The sequence below is a fragment of the Oncorhynchus gorbuscha genome, linkage group LG03 (assembly GCF_021184085.1).
Source record: "Oncorhynchus gorbuscha isolate QuinsamMale2020 ecotype Even-year linkage group LG03, OgorEven_v1.0, whole genome shotgun sequence".
Lineage (NCBI taxonomy): Eukaryota > Metazoa > Chordata > Actinopteri > Salmoniformes > Salmonidae > Oncorhynchus > Oncorhynchus gorbuscha.
In genome coordinates this window covers 83,904,391-83,919,817 of record NC_060175.1, presented here as the reverse complement: position 1 = coordinate 83,919,817, position 15,427 = coordinate 83,904,391, and the positions used below count along the sequence as shown (strand labels likewise).

The window sequence follows — 15,427 nt, the reverse complement described above, 5'->3', positions numbered from 1 at the left end:
CTCCAAAACGAGTTGCTGTGTTGAATGTGATTGGCTGAGGGCAGAGGTTGTGTGTGTGCTAGTTCTGTAACTCATAGCTGATCAGGTGCTATCAGAAGGAGTCAGAGGAGAGGCACCCATATCTACACTGCTGCTGCTGTTGTGGGCAACCAGCGCTCACTCAAATGTCAGAGAGAGTAGCTACTGCATCGCCTCGAGATAACTCTGATCTGCCATCCTCAGCCAAGCCACAGCAGATTACTGCAAGAGCCAGATAAATACATGAATCACACTGGCTATACACTGTAAAGTCCCCAAATTGTATCTGCAGGGGAATTCACTGACATGTTTTGGGGATGGAGGGGCTGAAATTAACTAGATTAGAGGTGCGTTTCTTTAACCCTGGCTGTTGCTCGGCAGACAGATGATGGTCCCGGCTCTGACAGCTTTTACATTTCCTGAGCTGGTGAGGAGCGCAGCACAGCGCATGCAACCCTCCCCTCCACTCTCCTTACCTCCCCCAGCCAATCTCACCTGCAGGGCTGCGGAGTGGCGGACTCTTCTCCCTGCTCTCCTCCACACGATGCTCCCCCACTTAAGCCTGTCAGCCCTGGAGTTGCCCGAGGCAGAGCACTGAGAGCTCAGCTCAAACACAGGCAGGGATCTGACACCGCTGACAATTACTACTGCAGAGCACAATCACCAGATGGTGCCTCAAAGTATTGGCAAAGTAGTATGGGTTGCATTTCGATCACTTGGTCGCGTCGCTACCATTGTTATCAGCGTTCCACAGACGCCGCAGCCACGTTGATGTCCAAAAGCAGAAGGGGGGCTAATGACTGACTGGGAGCTAATAACTGTTTTGCCCAGTGATGCAGTCTAGTCAGTAAACCTCGTGTCCGAATCGAGTCCAAAATACCCTGTGCTGAAGTCCAAGTCCCAGTGCTCAAGTCTGAGTCACTGGGTCCATATTGACTCAACATAAAATGATTTAACCAGTCAGATATAGTGTAGTGGCAACCTCTTTCCATTTTCTTCTGTGCTACTAAATGTTTGCATATAGGCTACTGGTAATGTTATCAGGGCCACGTTCATTTGAAAAAGGTTCTCGAACCTCCATGAATAGAGCGAACTATTCATGTAACAGAGCCAACATTATTCTTTATTCAACATGTCAGAGAGGCATGATTGTTCTACATAGTATATTTCTATCTGAACATTCCAATAAGTTGTTAGCTCTCGCTAGCTAATAAGGTAACATGACTGAACAAGATGTAGCCTAAAGAAATGGTTAACGGTCCGGTCTGCCTAGTAGCCTTGTTTTAGAATGGCTTGCGATATTTTTTATGAATGTAAAATGCAGCCCGCTAAATGCACGTTAGAAAGAAGAGAGAAAACGCAGCGCCGGTATTACGGCTCATTATGAACGGTAGCCCCATGGCTAGTCAAGCCGTTTTCTTTGAGGAAAAGAGGGAGACTTGGCTACAGAACCTGGATATGAAATGCAGTGGGAAAAGTGGGAGGGTTGAGCGAGACTAAACATTTCAAAGACAGCCTACTTCTCTATATCCTAATGACTTAAATGTAAATGTAAATGTAAAAACTGTGACTGTTGTTTTACTATTAAAGTCAATGCTGCTATAGGAAAGCAGCTTGTGTTTCTTAACCAGGCAAAGGGTAGTTAACTAGAAGGCTGGTGGTGATTGGTTAGCTAAGGTGAAGTAAGCGAGCCGCCAGCACGATGTGTATAATCAGAGGCGGAGCCTGTCTGCCCACACTCATCGCTTGCTCACCCGCAGCTCACCAGCTGATGTAGGCTGTGTTTGCTGGGTGTGGCACATCCTTCCCACTGCTGAACAGAACATCTGTGCTACTAATATTAATTGTGCTTATCACTGAAAAGCTCTCCACTGAAATGAAAAATAATTTTAGTTAAGTTGTCGTTTTTTCTGGGTGTATTTAATTAGTTATAGTCTTGTCAATTGCCACTGAGAAATAGTTTTTTCATATATATTTTGTTGATGAAACACACGCACGCACAGAGGGATTTGCTGTTAAGGAATGGTCAGGCTGTCTTATTCGGGGCTGTCTCAAGGATCACAAGGCAGACAGGATATTTCCTTACATTTCAGCCACAATTACAGTAGAGAGTAGTGCATGTCAAAATGGGGATCCTTATGACCTCTACAAAGTGGTCATCTTTTATGCATGACAATCTCAATTACAGCATAGTTGCTGTTAGCACCAGACAGCCGTATCATGACTGATCATGAACAAAAGCTGTGGTTCTGTATCATGGTAGAGATAGTAATACAGCAGCAAAGGGAAGGAGAGCAGGCCCAGGGCTGGTCCAGTTCTGTGCTCAGCCACTGAGGAGTGCCAGCTTGAAACGCCCTGGACAGCCGGTGTCTTCTATAATGAGGGCTTTTTCTCTGCGAGGCCATAACACCAGGAGCAAGAACAACAAGAGCAATATCTGGCTGGAGCTAGCTAATTGGCCAGTTGTTAGCTGTAGCTAGCACGCTGTGTCTGACAGTACAGCCCCCTGACCAGTCTGATATCCTCTCCCTCTTCCCCCTCTCTATTGGAGTTAGGCTACGATAATGTCAATTTGTTACTACAGGGCATTCTACTAATATCAATAGCATAGAACAGCTCGTTTCTGCGTCGTCTTTTGTTTTCAATGAGGGGAGCTCCTCGGTAGCAATGTGTTCTGTTCACCTCAGACAGGTCTGCAGTGCCTTGGCATGTTGCCAAGATGATTAATGGTGCAGCCACCTCGACTGTTCCATCAAAGATACACTCCTTTGTCTGGGAGGCTCAAAAGGTGTGTGTTACAGACGATGAAGAAGAAGTGTCACAATACAGCATTAACAGCAATGCTTCAAGACCGCTACAAACTGCTGAGTGCCTGGACCACTACTTCACTTGTAAACCTTTGCCGGGGCCACAATACAGTACATTAGCTCTCTTCAATTGACGATATCTGATAGGCAGAGCATCGGTCAGAGAGGTAGAGTGTCTGATGTACAGTGCCTTGCGAAAGTATTCGGCCCCCTTGAACTTTGCGACCTTTTGCCACATTTCAGGCTTCAAACATAAAGATATAAAACTGTATTTTTTTGTGAAGAATCAACAACAAGTGGGACACAATCATGAAGTGGAACGACATTTATTGGATATTTCAAACTTTTTTAACAAATCAAAAACTGAAAAATTGGGTGTGCAAAATTATTCAGCCCCTTTACTTTCAGTGCAGCAAACTCTCTCCAGAAGTTCAGTGAGGATCTCTGAATGATCCAATGTTGACCTAAATGACTAATGATGATAAATTACAATCCACCGGTGTGTAATCGAGTATCCGTATAAATGCACCTGCACTGTGATAGTCTCAGAGGTCCGTTAAAAGCGCAGAGAGCATCATGAAGAACAAGGAACACACCAGGCAGGTCCGAGATACTGTTGTGAAGAAGTTTAAAGCCGGATTTGGATACAAAAAGATTTCCCAAGCTTTAAACATCCCAAGGAGCACTGTGCAAGCGATAATATTGAAATGGAAGGAGTATCAGACCACTGCAAATCTACCAAGACCTGGCCGTCCCTCTAAACTTTCAGCTCATACAAGGAGAAGACTGATCAGAGATGCAGCCAAGAGGCCCATGATCACTCTGGATGAACTGCGGAGATCTACAGCTGAGGTGGGAGACTCTGTCCATAGGACAACAATCAGTCGTATATTGCACAAATCTGGCCTTTATGGAAGAGTGGCAAGAAGAAAGCCATTTCTTAAAGATATCCATAAAAAGTGTCGTTTAAAGTTTGCCACAAGCCACCTGGGAGACACACTAAACATGTGGAAGAAGGTGCTCTGGTCAGATGAAACCAAAATTGAACTTTTTGGCAACATTGCAAAACGTTATGTTTGGCGTAAAAGCAACACAGCTCATCACCCTGAACACACCATCCCCACTGTCAAACATGGTGGTGGCAGCATCATGGTTTGGGCCTGCTTTTCTTCAGCAGGGACAGGGAAGATGGTTAAAATTGATGGGAAGATGGATGGAGCCAAATACAGGACCATTCTGGAAAAAAACCTGATGGAGTCTGCAAAAGACCTGAGACTGGGACGGAGATTTGTCTTCCAACAAGACAATGATCCAAAACATAAAGCAAAATCTACAATGGAATGGTTCAAAAATAAACATATCCAGGTGTTAGAATGGGCAAGTCAAAGTCCAGACCTGAATCCAATCGAGAATCTGTGGAATGAACTGAAAACTGCTGTTCACAAATGCTCTCCATCCAATCTCACTGAGCTCGAGCTGTTTTGCAAGGAGGAATGGGAAAAAAATTCAGTCTCTCGATGTGCAAAACTGATAGAGACATACTCCAAGCGACTTACAGCTGTAATCGCTGCAAAAGGTGGCGCTACAAAGTATTAACTTAAGGGGGCTGAATAATTTTGCACGCCCAATTTTTCCGTTTTTGATTTGTTAAAAAAGTTTGAAATATCCAATAAATGTCGTTCCACTTCATGATTGTGTCCCACTTGTTGTTGATTCTTCACAAAAAAATACTGTTTTATATCTTTATGTTTGAAGCCTGAAATGTGGGAAAAGGTCGCAAAGTTCAAGGGGGCCGAATACTTTCGCAAGGCACTGTAAGTGATAAAACAGCTAGAAGACTACGGACACTAGAGATTGACTTAAAGCAGTTGAATCCCATCTTTACTTGGCCCTGTGCTCTGCTCTGTGTGCTAGAACGGGAGTTAAGTCGGGGAGCAGCGAGGGACAGAGACAGAGAGGTTAGAAAGCAGCCTTGTCATGTTCCAGGAGAGTCAGGGGAGCTGCAGCCCAGATGAGGCAGCAGCGTGCACACGTGGACGACAAGCAGGGATAGGACGCTCCTGGCAAACCCTCTCCAAGTCTAGGGATTAAAAACGGAATTAAAACATCACACAATGAGTGCCATGCCGTGGAGGAGGCAGGCAGGTAGAAGCTAGGCAAACTGACACTGTCTGCCTAAGCTCTGGTAGTAGAACTCAGGAAAAGTGTAACTTCTGCAAACCCAGCCCAGGCCTTGCAGCCCTATTTTAACACCCTAACCTTAGACCCAGTCTGGCTGTATAACCCCCTGACCACATCCTGGCTTCTATTCCACTGTAACCCTTCCCCCAGGCCAACCACAACCCACTGCCCTTGATCTTCTTACCCCAGTGTGCTCACTCAATCTTCTAACCTTCACCTGGTAGGCCAAAATGGCAACAGAAGGCACTGGAGGCAGAGAAGAAACATCCATCTCACATCACAAACATCTCACTCTGGTCGTATGGCCATCTGATAGGAGCGCGTGTAGCCATTTCTCCTGCCTGGGAGGAAGTCTCTTCGGACGGCAACACGCTAACGTGAGCTTAGCAGCTCAAATCCCTGATTAGAGGCCTGCATTAGTTAGCTCCTTGTTGCTATGCTAGCACAGAACAGGCAGGGAGTACTGCAGTCCCTAACCAGCTGCCACCATCCTGACACACACTGCTTCATTTACACATGATGCAGAAGAGAGCTGCTATAGGGGATTTGAACACATTTATCTCAGATTGTACTACTACTCTGCTCTACTTCCAACTTTGGTTATGGTAATTAACTGGATTACTGATTCTACAGTATAACTACAGCATGACAATGAATTGACTGATGTGATACCCGTACAGGACCTTTGGTTATGGTAATTAACTGGATTACTGATTCTACAGTATAACTACAGCATGACAATGAATTGACTGATGTGATACATGTACAGGACCTTTGTCCCAAACTGCAGTTTGATTCATATCATAGTTCTGAATAAAAATGATTATTAGTTCTGTGCTCCCATATCTAGAGGGTCTCACCGCCAAAGTAGCACAGGATTCTGGTATTACTTGATCCTACTGGGTTCTATATGAACACGTCTGGAAGGATGGACCAAAATACAGTGTATTATAAAATAGGTTTAAGCTCGTTACAATGGGATTGAAACACCAGATGTTCAATACTCACCATAACAAACTAAATGGAGCTTAACACTTCTTTAACATCAGGCCCTTCCAATAAAGCACATGGATTTACTATGAACATCTATAGTGATTAGGGTATCCCTGTACTGTGCAGAATTGAGGTCAGTCTTTGGAAAACATGCATTAGTAAATGCATTAGCTAAGAAGGCAAGTCAACTGGTAGGCTATGTGATAAGGCTAATATTGAAAGCTCACAGTTTGACAGGAAATGGAAATAAATGCCTCCCTATTCTGAAATAAAGTTAGAACTGCAGTGTATTTTGCCAGCAGTTTCCCCATCTCTCATTATAATTATTTAGCTGAAAAACACAATTCTTAAATGCTGATTAATCAAACAGTTGCCAAATTAATCTTATTCGATTTACAGGACTTTGCACAGGGGAGTGTTTGGGAAAGAAAAGATTGCTATCTGGGCAGGTGATTTGCTCATGTATAAAGTACGGTTGAGGTTAATTGAATTGAATTTACACTGACATTTACTTTGGCGATAATGAGTAGGCAAAGTGTGTAAATGTGATGGGCTACTAGCCTAGCGCCATTGTCCAACAGTTGTATGGCACTACAATCAATCTGCATTCATTTCACGAGCGTCAGATCTGCTCAGGGGGAATGTTAGTCTACAGCCCAGGCACTGATGAATACATTCTGTCATAGATACTGTATCTGTCATTCTCCAGTTCTCCCAGCCATACCTACCTGTTACTGTTACCATGTCTTATCTATGATAATAAGGAGAAAACATTCACGGCACCTTGCTATCCCTGGGCTGTTTCCATCTGAGAAAGACATTTCATTTTCTTGTGAATTAGAGGGAAAAACACACCTCATCATGTGCATTGTTGGAGTCTAAGGGAGCCAACCCATCTCCATGGAAACCAAAAGCACAGCACTAGTTGGCTACGGAAAACGATTTTATACGAGCTCTTCTACCATTCTGACAACATCAATTACTGTGAATTGTAGTGGGAGACAAAACAGAGGAGCAACTACTATACAATCAGTGTATAATTTACAGCAAAGCAGAGATGAAAAAGCGCTCTACAGAGTACATGGATCCATCATAGATCTTGTAGAATGCTTTCAAGTGTTATAGCTTGTGAATGACTGTCTGTGGTGTTGAGTTGGGGCCCATCTACATAGGGACTGCAGTTCCACAGGTACTGTAGAGTCTGGAGGTGAACATTACTACAGATGAACAGGCGGTTTTACTTACTTTACAAGAGCTTCGGATTTTGTGGCTTGGTCGTGAAACTGTTTCTCGGTTTGCTTGTATCGATCCAAATTCTGAAATATAAAAATAAACATGATGAGGAAACGCAGAATGTTACAGTAAGTTAGTGTACAATTCTACACAATGAAAGAAAATAACACGATCCCCTGATAAAATGCACATTTCCCACCATCCCAAATCATTGCCTTCGGTAACAGCCAGTTCATCTAAGAACTGGATATTAAGCTGATGTAATTGCAGTTAAATGCCTTGCTAGAGTGTACAGAGGAACATGTAAAGATGTTAAAACCTTAATGACCATCATGGTGTAGTTAATGGGTGTTCTGATCCCAGGTCACTTCACCTCTGGCAGGCAGTCAGTCAGTCAGTCAGGCAGACTGAGGAAGGAGCAGTGGGCCTGGTCACTGACACACAGACTCTTCATTAAGGCTATAGAGACCATACCAGAGACCATCATCACCCACGCAGTCCTCAGTAACAGCTCTAACTACTGCTGAAGAGACTCCATGCCCGTAGCATACAATCAAATCGGTCCAAAGCACAGTGCTGGTCTAATGCCTACATCCCTGTCATGAGAGACTCCATGTCTCTGTACCGTAGGTTTTCACTTCCACAATCACTGATGTGGCTGCCTAGGAAAGAGACAGCCAAGGTGGAATCCCATTTCCATGTGTACCTTGACACGCAGCACCTCAGTTTAATGAGGTAACGGCCGTGCCTCAGAATACCATCCATAAACCCAGGCTAAATAGGCTTCCCTTAATTATTTCGGATATTTCTCCTCTGGCAGAGAGAGGGAGGGAAAGCTGGGGGTAATTGAAGTGAGTAGAGCAGGAATGTGATGGGATCATCGCTTAACCCCAACCCTGAATCCCCATCAATTCATCACAAGTTCCAGTGGGGTCAGTCTCTGTCATATTTCACACCATCTAATCCCTACACAAGTCATCTGAAGGGGAGGGAGCCGACAGCGGAGACAGAGGAGCACCACTCGTATGCATTCACACCTAATCCGATAACTATCAAAGACGACAAATGATCATGTTTCCTTCCCCTCATCCTCTCCAGTCAGAGTGAAAGGAGGAGGGAGGAGGCGGGCCAGACGAGGCCCACTGCTGCTCAGCCTCATCTCCCTCTGGCTGAACTGAGCTCTCTCTGAAGCCCCCATTAAGGGCTGCTGCTTCTTAAATGTTAATGGCTTTAATGAGGCTGTGAAGAGGTTCTCATAACTTGCTACAGTAGGAATTTCAGCGGGAACTGTTATTGTGTGAACACCGGTCCAGGAGATTATGATGCTTGCAATTACCAAAGAGCAGTGACCCACTGTGCTTCTCTGGAATAAGTATTCTGTAGCCACGTTGTGCATGCCGAAAATTATTAACCCATTTATGTGAGTGAAAATGCTGGAATATAGTCTTTGTGTGAATGAGTGAGTGAGTGAGTGAGTGAGTGAGTGAGTGAGTGAGTGAGTGAGTGAGTGAGTGAGTGAGTGAGTGAGTGAGTGAGTGTCTGTGGCTCTAGGTCTGCACTACAATGAGAGCTGGCAAGGTGAGACAGTGAAGTGAAATTGCAGACACACTGACCTAGATTCTACAACAGTACTCAATCTCCTTCTTATCCATTCAAAGAGCCTTGATTGGCTGATCTCCATTCAGGCCTGTTCATACCACCAGGGAGCACAAAGAACAACCTAAAACAAAACATGAATCCTCAACAACTGGAGCTCTTCCTTCACATTTATCCAGGGGTGCTTAGAGGCATCTTGGATGTCCCAAATATTTAACCAAAATAAACTGACAGCTGGGACTGGGCATATAAAATGAGGTGAATGTAAATACCTGGATTCATTGAAAACGTTGATTAAATGCCGTAAGATGGTTCGGGAGCCCTGTTGAGAGACTATTAGCATCTTGTGTCTGTTATTAAAACAGCAGAAAGTATAAGCTCTATGCTACTGTATGTGCAGTACGGGTATTATGGGTCCACAGGGAATGGCCCAGTGGCATTTAAACCCACCCCTTGTGAATACAACAAGGAGAAGATGACACTAAGGATGGGACTCCCTCTTGCATTCCTGAATACATTTGCGCTAAGGCACTCGTTGCTGTGTGCAATGCTACCCGCATTAACCGGATTTGCCTGTGCGAATCCAGCAGCTGGTACCTGGGTCGAGACGCTGGCTGGCAACCCCAGTCAGCCACACTCATCTTCCACCCTCCTTCACTCCCTCCTTCTACCCTCAGTGCCATTCCCTGCTGCGCTAATCCAATCAATATCTTGATCTGTGCAGGGTGGCTCTGCCTTGGCGTCGATGTGGGCTAAGCTCTGTTTTACACACCTCCAGGAGCACTTATCCCCCAGGCAAAAGATCCCACCGCTGACACCAACTGCCACGCTACTTTGACACGCTGTAAAAAGACCAGGTTTCCAGCCCACGAACGCGCTCCTGTTTTAGCCATCATTTTGAGAAAACCAAAGACAAAGTGAGGGCGAAGTGAATTCTGCAGTGAGATATGTGGTCCTTCTGTAGCTCAGTTGGTAGAGCATGGCGCTTGTAACGCCAGGGTAGTGGGTTCGATCCCCGGGACCACCCATACGTAGAATGTATGCACACATGACTGTAAGTCGCTTTGGATAAAAGCGTCTGCTAAATGGCATATATTATTATTAATGTAGACACTAGACGTATTAACCTCAACCTGCCTCGTGTGTTTGAGATGGATGCTCTCCTGCAGGCAATAAGGAGATCAGGAATGGATGTCCAGTCACTCAGTGTCTGGTCTGTTCTTCTGGAGGTATCTGGCCATGTCTGGAGGTATCTCGAGTAGAGGTCGACCGATTATGATTTTTCAACGCCAATACCGATTATTGGAGGACCAAAAAGTCCGATTAATCGGACAATTTATTTATTTTTTGTAATAATGACAATTACAACAATACTGAATGAACACTTATTTTAACTTAATATAATACATCAATAAAATCAATTTAGCCTCAAGTAAATAACAAAAGTGCAATATGTGCCATGTAAGAAAGCTAACGTTTCAGTTCCTTGCTCAGAACATGAGAACATATGAAAGCTGGTGGTTCCTTTTAACAGGAGTCTTCAATATTCCCAGGTAAGAAGTTTTAGGTTGAAGTTATTATAGGAATTATAGGACTATTTCCCTCGATAGCATTTTGTATTTCATTAACCTTTGACTATTAGATGTTCTTATAGGCACTTTAGTATTGACAGTGTAACAGTATAGCTTCAGTCCCTCTCCTCGCTCCTCCCTGGGCTCGAACCAGCAACACAATGACAACAGCCACCATCGAAGCAGCGTTACCCATGCAGAGCAAGGGGAACAACTACTAGAAGGCTCAGAGTGAGTAACGCTTGAAACGCTATTAGCGCGCGCTAACTAGCCAGCCATTTCACTTCGGTTACACCAGCCTCATCTCGGGAGTTGATAAGCTTAAAGTCATAAACAGAGCAATGCTTGACGCACAACGAAGAGCTGCGGGCAAAACGTACGAAAGTGTTTACGCGCCTGCTGCTGCCTACCACCGCTCAGTCAGATACTTAGATACTTGTATGCTCAGTCAGATTATATGCAACGCAGGACACGCTAGATAATATCTAGTAATATCATCAACCATGTGTAGTTAACTAGTGATTATGATTGAATGTTTTTTATAAGATAAGTTTAATGCTAGCTAGCAACTTACCTTGGCTTACTGCATTCGCGTAACAGGCAGTCTCCTTGTGGAGTGCAACGAGAGAGAGGCAGGTCGTTATTGCGTTGGACTAGTTAACTCTAAAGAGCAAGATTGGATCCCCCGAGCTGACAAGGTGAAAATCTGTCGTTCTGCCCCTGAACAAGTCAGTTAACCCACCTTTCCTAGGCCGTCATTGAAAATAAGAATGTGTTCTTAACGGACTTGCCTAGTTAAATAAAGGTATAAAATATTTAAAAATATATTTTAAAAAACAAATTTGGCAAATCGGGGCGCAAAAATACCGATTTCTGATTGTTATGAAAACTTGAAATCGGCCATTCTGATTAATCGGTCGGCCTCGAATCTCAAGGTGTCTGGAGGATGTGTTAGTCCTCCAGAATCTCTGGTTTAGACAACACCTTCCATTTGTCTCTCTTTGTATGAGCTGTCTGTCTGAGCAAACTCAGATTTTGAATCAGGAGATGAGCTATAACTTTTGTGCCCAACATTACAGAGCTGAAAGAGCCAAAGAAAATCTAAAGAAAAGCAAAACTACCAAATGGGTCATTCTTACTCTCATGCTTTAGAAAAGGGAAAATGTTAGGTAATGTTCCCATCCCAATGTTTAGGCTATCAACATCTCCAGATGGAACATACTGCGCTTAAAACATTGATATGGCTCATTTAGAGCTCACTTAACACATAAGCAGATAACTTTCACATGAAAGCATCAAAGTTTTCTTACATTTCCATAAGAAACCGGCAACACAGCAAAATATGGTTTTAATGCGGAGAAAAGGCACCCTGTACAGTATTCTGATTAGAATGCTTCTCCCGTCCTCTATCGTTCTAACCGCTGCCCCTGCAGTTTAAGAGGCGAAGAGGTATTATACCCCCTGGAGCCCCTGACATGTGCCTACATCTGTATGGCATGCTGGGAAAATAATCCTTGCTAAAAAAATATTAAATTAAAATGCATTTGTCTCCCCTAAAGCTTTGAAGAAAATTAATTTGTGATTGGTTAGCTACTGCGGGCCTCGAGGCTAAAGGGGTCCAGCTGTCTGGGGCCGGCTGCTCTGCTCTCTGTCCATTCAGGTAAACTCTGTTTCAGCTGGTCGGATGAGGGAGTCATGCAGATATTTCCAGAACGAGGCCCCTGCCGACAGCGTGTCAACACGGCTGTCAGGATTTCAGCAGGATTATTATCTCATACCCACGTTCAAGTGCGTCAAAGTGCTTTGCAACTAGTGACAAGGAGAGAGAGAGAAAGAGGGGGTACTGGGTGGGGGGGCTGAGGAAGCTTTGAAACGCAGATATATGAAGCAAGGAGCGGTGCAGGAGAGGGATGTAGACAAGAGCAGCGGAGCCAGCAGAAGGCTTTAGCTGGATTAGTGAGAGCCTGTGCTAATTCAAACAGCAGAGGAACATTGCTGTTTACAACCAGTAGTTTTCACAGCTCTCTGACTTCCAGCATTCAGGAGAATTCACAGACGTGAGGCGATTACGTGTGGCGTCTTCACAAACAGTCTCGCACTCATAGAAAGCCTTTCTCACGGTTTCAGACCGTCAGAGTTGTAGTCTACCTATACAATGTAGACAGACAGCTCCATCGAATGGCTTCCATTGGCTGTAAAGGGAACTCAGGGTATGAAGTCTAGAATCCTCTTCTCTGATTCCGTCTGTCAGGCGGGGACTCACCCACCTCCGCCAAACAGAGTGACAGCAGTTTGAACAGACACGCCAACTTCACAGCATTATCTGCCTCCCTGGTCCGGCTCCATCATCACACAACCAAAGCCCAACAGCAAATACTGCGCATAACATTTCACTGCCAGTCACTGATCCCTTTGGCAAACGCCACGTTGTTGTAATGAGGTAAATATAAATAGAGGCATCTGACACAGGGCCTAGACGACTCACTGCTATCATACACATGGTGGCTCAATGTGTTGCTCGGGTGAATAGAGGCTGGATATTAAATGTTTATTTATGATGATTGCATGGTAATTAATGATCAGTCTGTGCTAATCTACAATGCCTGCCTGCCTGTGGACGGAACCAACATTGGAGACTGTCACAAGACAGCTGCCCCCTGGTGCCCAAACAGGCACTTTGACAGTTTACAATGTGGTGGTCAAAGTCTGACTGCCAGGAATGAATGGTAGTGGGGAAAGTGCTTGCTACATGGCATGGAACTAAGTCTTTATAAAGAAGACAGTGGTGTGGTAAATTAGTGATACAACAAACCATGAACAGCCGTTCTACTGGTAATACTTCTCCCTCAAAACCCTTTGTTTTCACAGGACCACGCATGAAGATTGGAACGTATGATTTGACATGCTTTCTAGTTCAAATAATGGATCCGAAGTGAACAAACACAAAACGGCTATGAATACATTTGACAATAATAATATAGCAGGGTGTAAAACATTTCTGATAAAAGCCCTTGTGTTCCTTGAGACTGCCACGCAGTAACAGCAGTCGCCAGAAAAACGAAGAAAAGCGTTGCCTTGCAGTGCTTTAAAATGCAGGCTAATCCACACAAGACAAACTATGATTGTCAGTGTGTGGCTGGGGGAGATTGCTGGCGACGACAAGGTGCTTCAATCAATGAAGCAATATAATAAGACACGCAGAGGAAATGACAGTGGTGCCAGAGTCTTCTATAAGGGTACGCACAGGTTGGTGAGGGCCATTTCCCACCCAATACCAACATATCCCTCCCTTCATTTAAAAAAGGACCTTATTCTAAATCAACCAGTCCATTTGACAATGATAGCAGAACACACAAGAGGAGAACATTCCTTTGTCCTGTGTGTAAATGATAAGAGGGAAAGACGAGACATAGGGAAGAAGAAAACGTCTGTTCATTCTGAAAAATTCAATCGCAAATCTTGGAGAATGGCCCTGACTTCATTAGCCAATAGCTCAATGGGCTTTAAGGCAGCTTCACTCAGACGCTTTCTGCTCCATCGCGTCTCACACTGCAGGGAAAGCCCATTCCATTTAATGTCTCCTCCTCACTCGTCGAAACGAAGATGGGACCAATCAAGGCGTAGTAGTGTAGGCCAGCTGAACAGAGACACCTCACTTTATGACCTCCAGTATGAAGCAGATGGACTTAATCTCGCCACCTCAGGGAGAAAATATTCAGAATTATCTGTGTCGTTTGCAGCCATCTGAGCACTTCACTACCCTGTAATAGAACTCAGAGTCACTATTAAAAAGGCTATTTAAAATGTGTGAAAACAGTCAAGCCCAGACCAGTCCATCTGTGGCCAAGAGTAACAAAGCATTTGTCATAATAAATGTAGTATGAAAGCTGCCTCCACCATTACTACCACCATCATACAACATGTGTGAAATATCAACCCCTTGACTCCAACACTGCTTCCACTGACAGTAAATCACTGTTATGTTACGTTACCTTTCTCTAACTGTTGCTGTGGCTCTATGGGAGGCAATTGTTGCCCTATCAAATTCCTGACACAGTTCACAAGTTGCATCTTTCCCTGCCAGCAGCACAAGACAAATAGCATGCTAACTCCCCAGGAGTCTCCCTACTGGTCCTACCGGACTGCCTCTGCTCTGCCTGAGATATTAAAGGTCCTCTCTGCCAGCGCCTGTTAGGGCTGCTGCTTAGCGCCTCACATCACGACTTTTATGTCTCGGAAATGTCAGGGAAAATGATGGGAAAGGTCTTAAAAGCCAGAAAAACACTACCCCCCCTCTAAGGGTAAATTGCTCTTGTTGACCATGTTAGTAAAGTGAAAGCATGGGACTACTGGGTGCATTTGTGATGAGGAGAAAGCTCATCACAACAGATGGGCTAAATTTCACCCAACACATTCAGTGAAGAGGCTCACAAAGAATGTTCACGCTTTAACGGCTGGCTTCATAATTAAGTCAAGTATATCTATTTTCATAATTACATTGATTTATGCTCGGGCAGAAATGGGAGCTTTACACTGTATGTCTGGGTCAGTGGTGTGTAGCATAGTATTACTGTGGGTTTCTCTTAATAAAATGGTCTCATACCCTCTTCTCCAGTTGTGCCAACTGCTCCTTGAAAAAGGCATCCAGTGCTTTCAGCTCTGCCTCCTTCTTCTCCAACTGTTTAGCCTGAAAGAGAGAAAGCACACACACTGTGGGCAGGTTGGGGAGGGAGTCACTAGTTAGACTACTCTGTACATGGCTGGACAGTCAGTCACAATGCAAAGAGGACATTAAAACACTGAAAGGATCCCAAAAACAAGCAGAGTGAAAGAAAGCAAAGCATTGAAAATGATGATGATGAGATAGCACCATTCAGGAACACATCCAACCCCCATGACTACAAACATGCAACTGACACGCAGGCTGGAGTACTCCTCGTCCTCGTCCATGACGCTGTGCTTCTCTCTCTGGCTGTGTGCTGTGTCCACTCCAGTGACTTTACTGTGTAGTAGCCTGTAATAACTGTA

The 15,427-nt window shown here is 44.4% G+C and overlaps 1 protein-coding gene across 2 annotated transcripts in view; it reads right to left on the bottom strand.

The window, feature by feature from the left end:
• chchd6a (coiled-coil-helix-coiled-coil-helix domain containing 6a) overlaps positions 1 to 15,427 on the bottom strand; it is a 65,339-nt gene that overhangs the window by 28,215 nt on the left and 21,697 nt on the right. For both annotated transcript variants that reach the window (XM_046344149.1, XM_046344150.1), the window contains 2 exons: positions 15,003 to 15,086; positions 7,245 to 7,315 (listed from right to left, as the gene is read on the bottom strand). In XM_046344149.1, the coding sequence (XP_046200105.1) occupies positions 7,245 to 7,315; positions 15,003 to 15,086 (155 nt within the window). The remainder of the gene's footprint in view (positions 1 to 7,244; positions 7,316 to 15,002; positions 15,087 to 15,427) is intronic.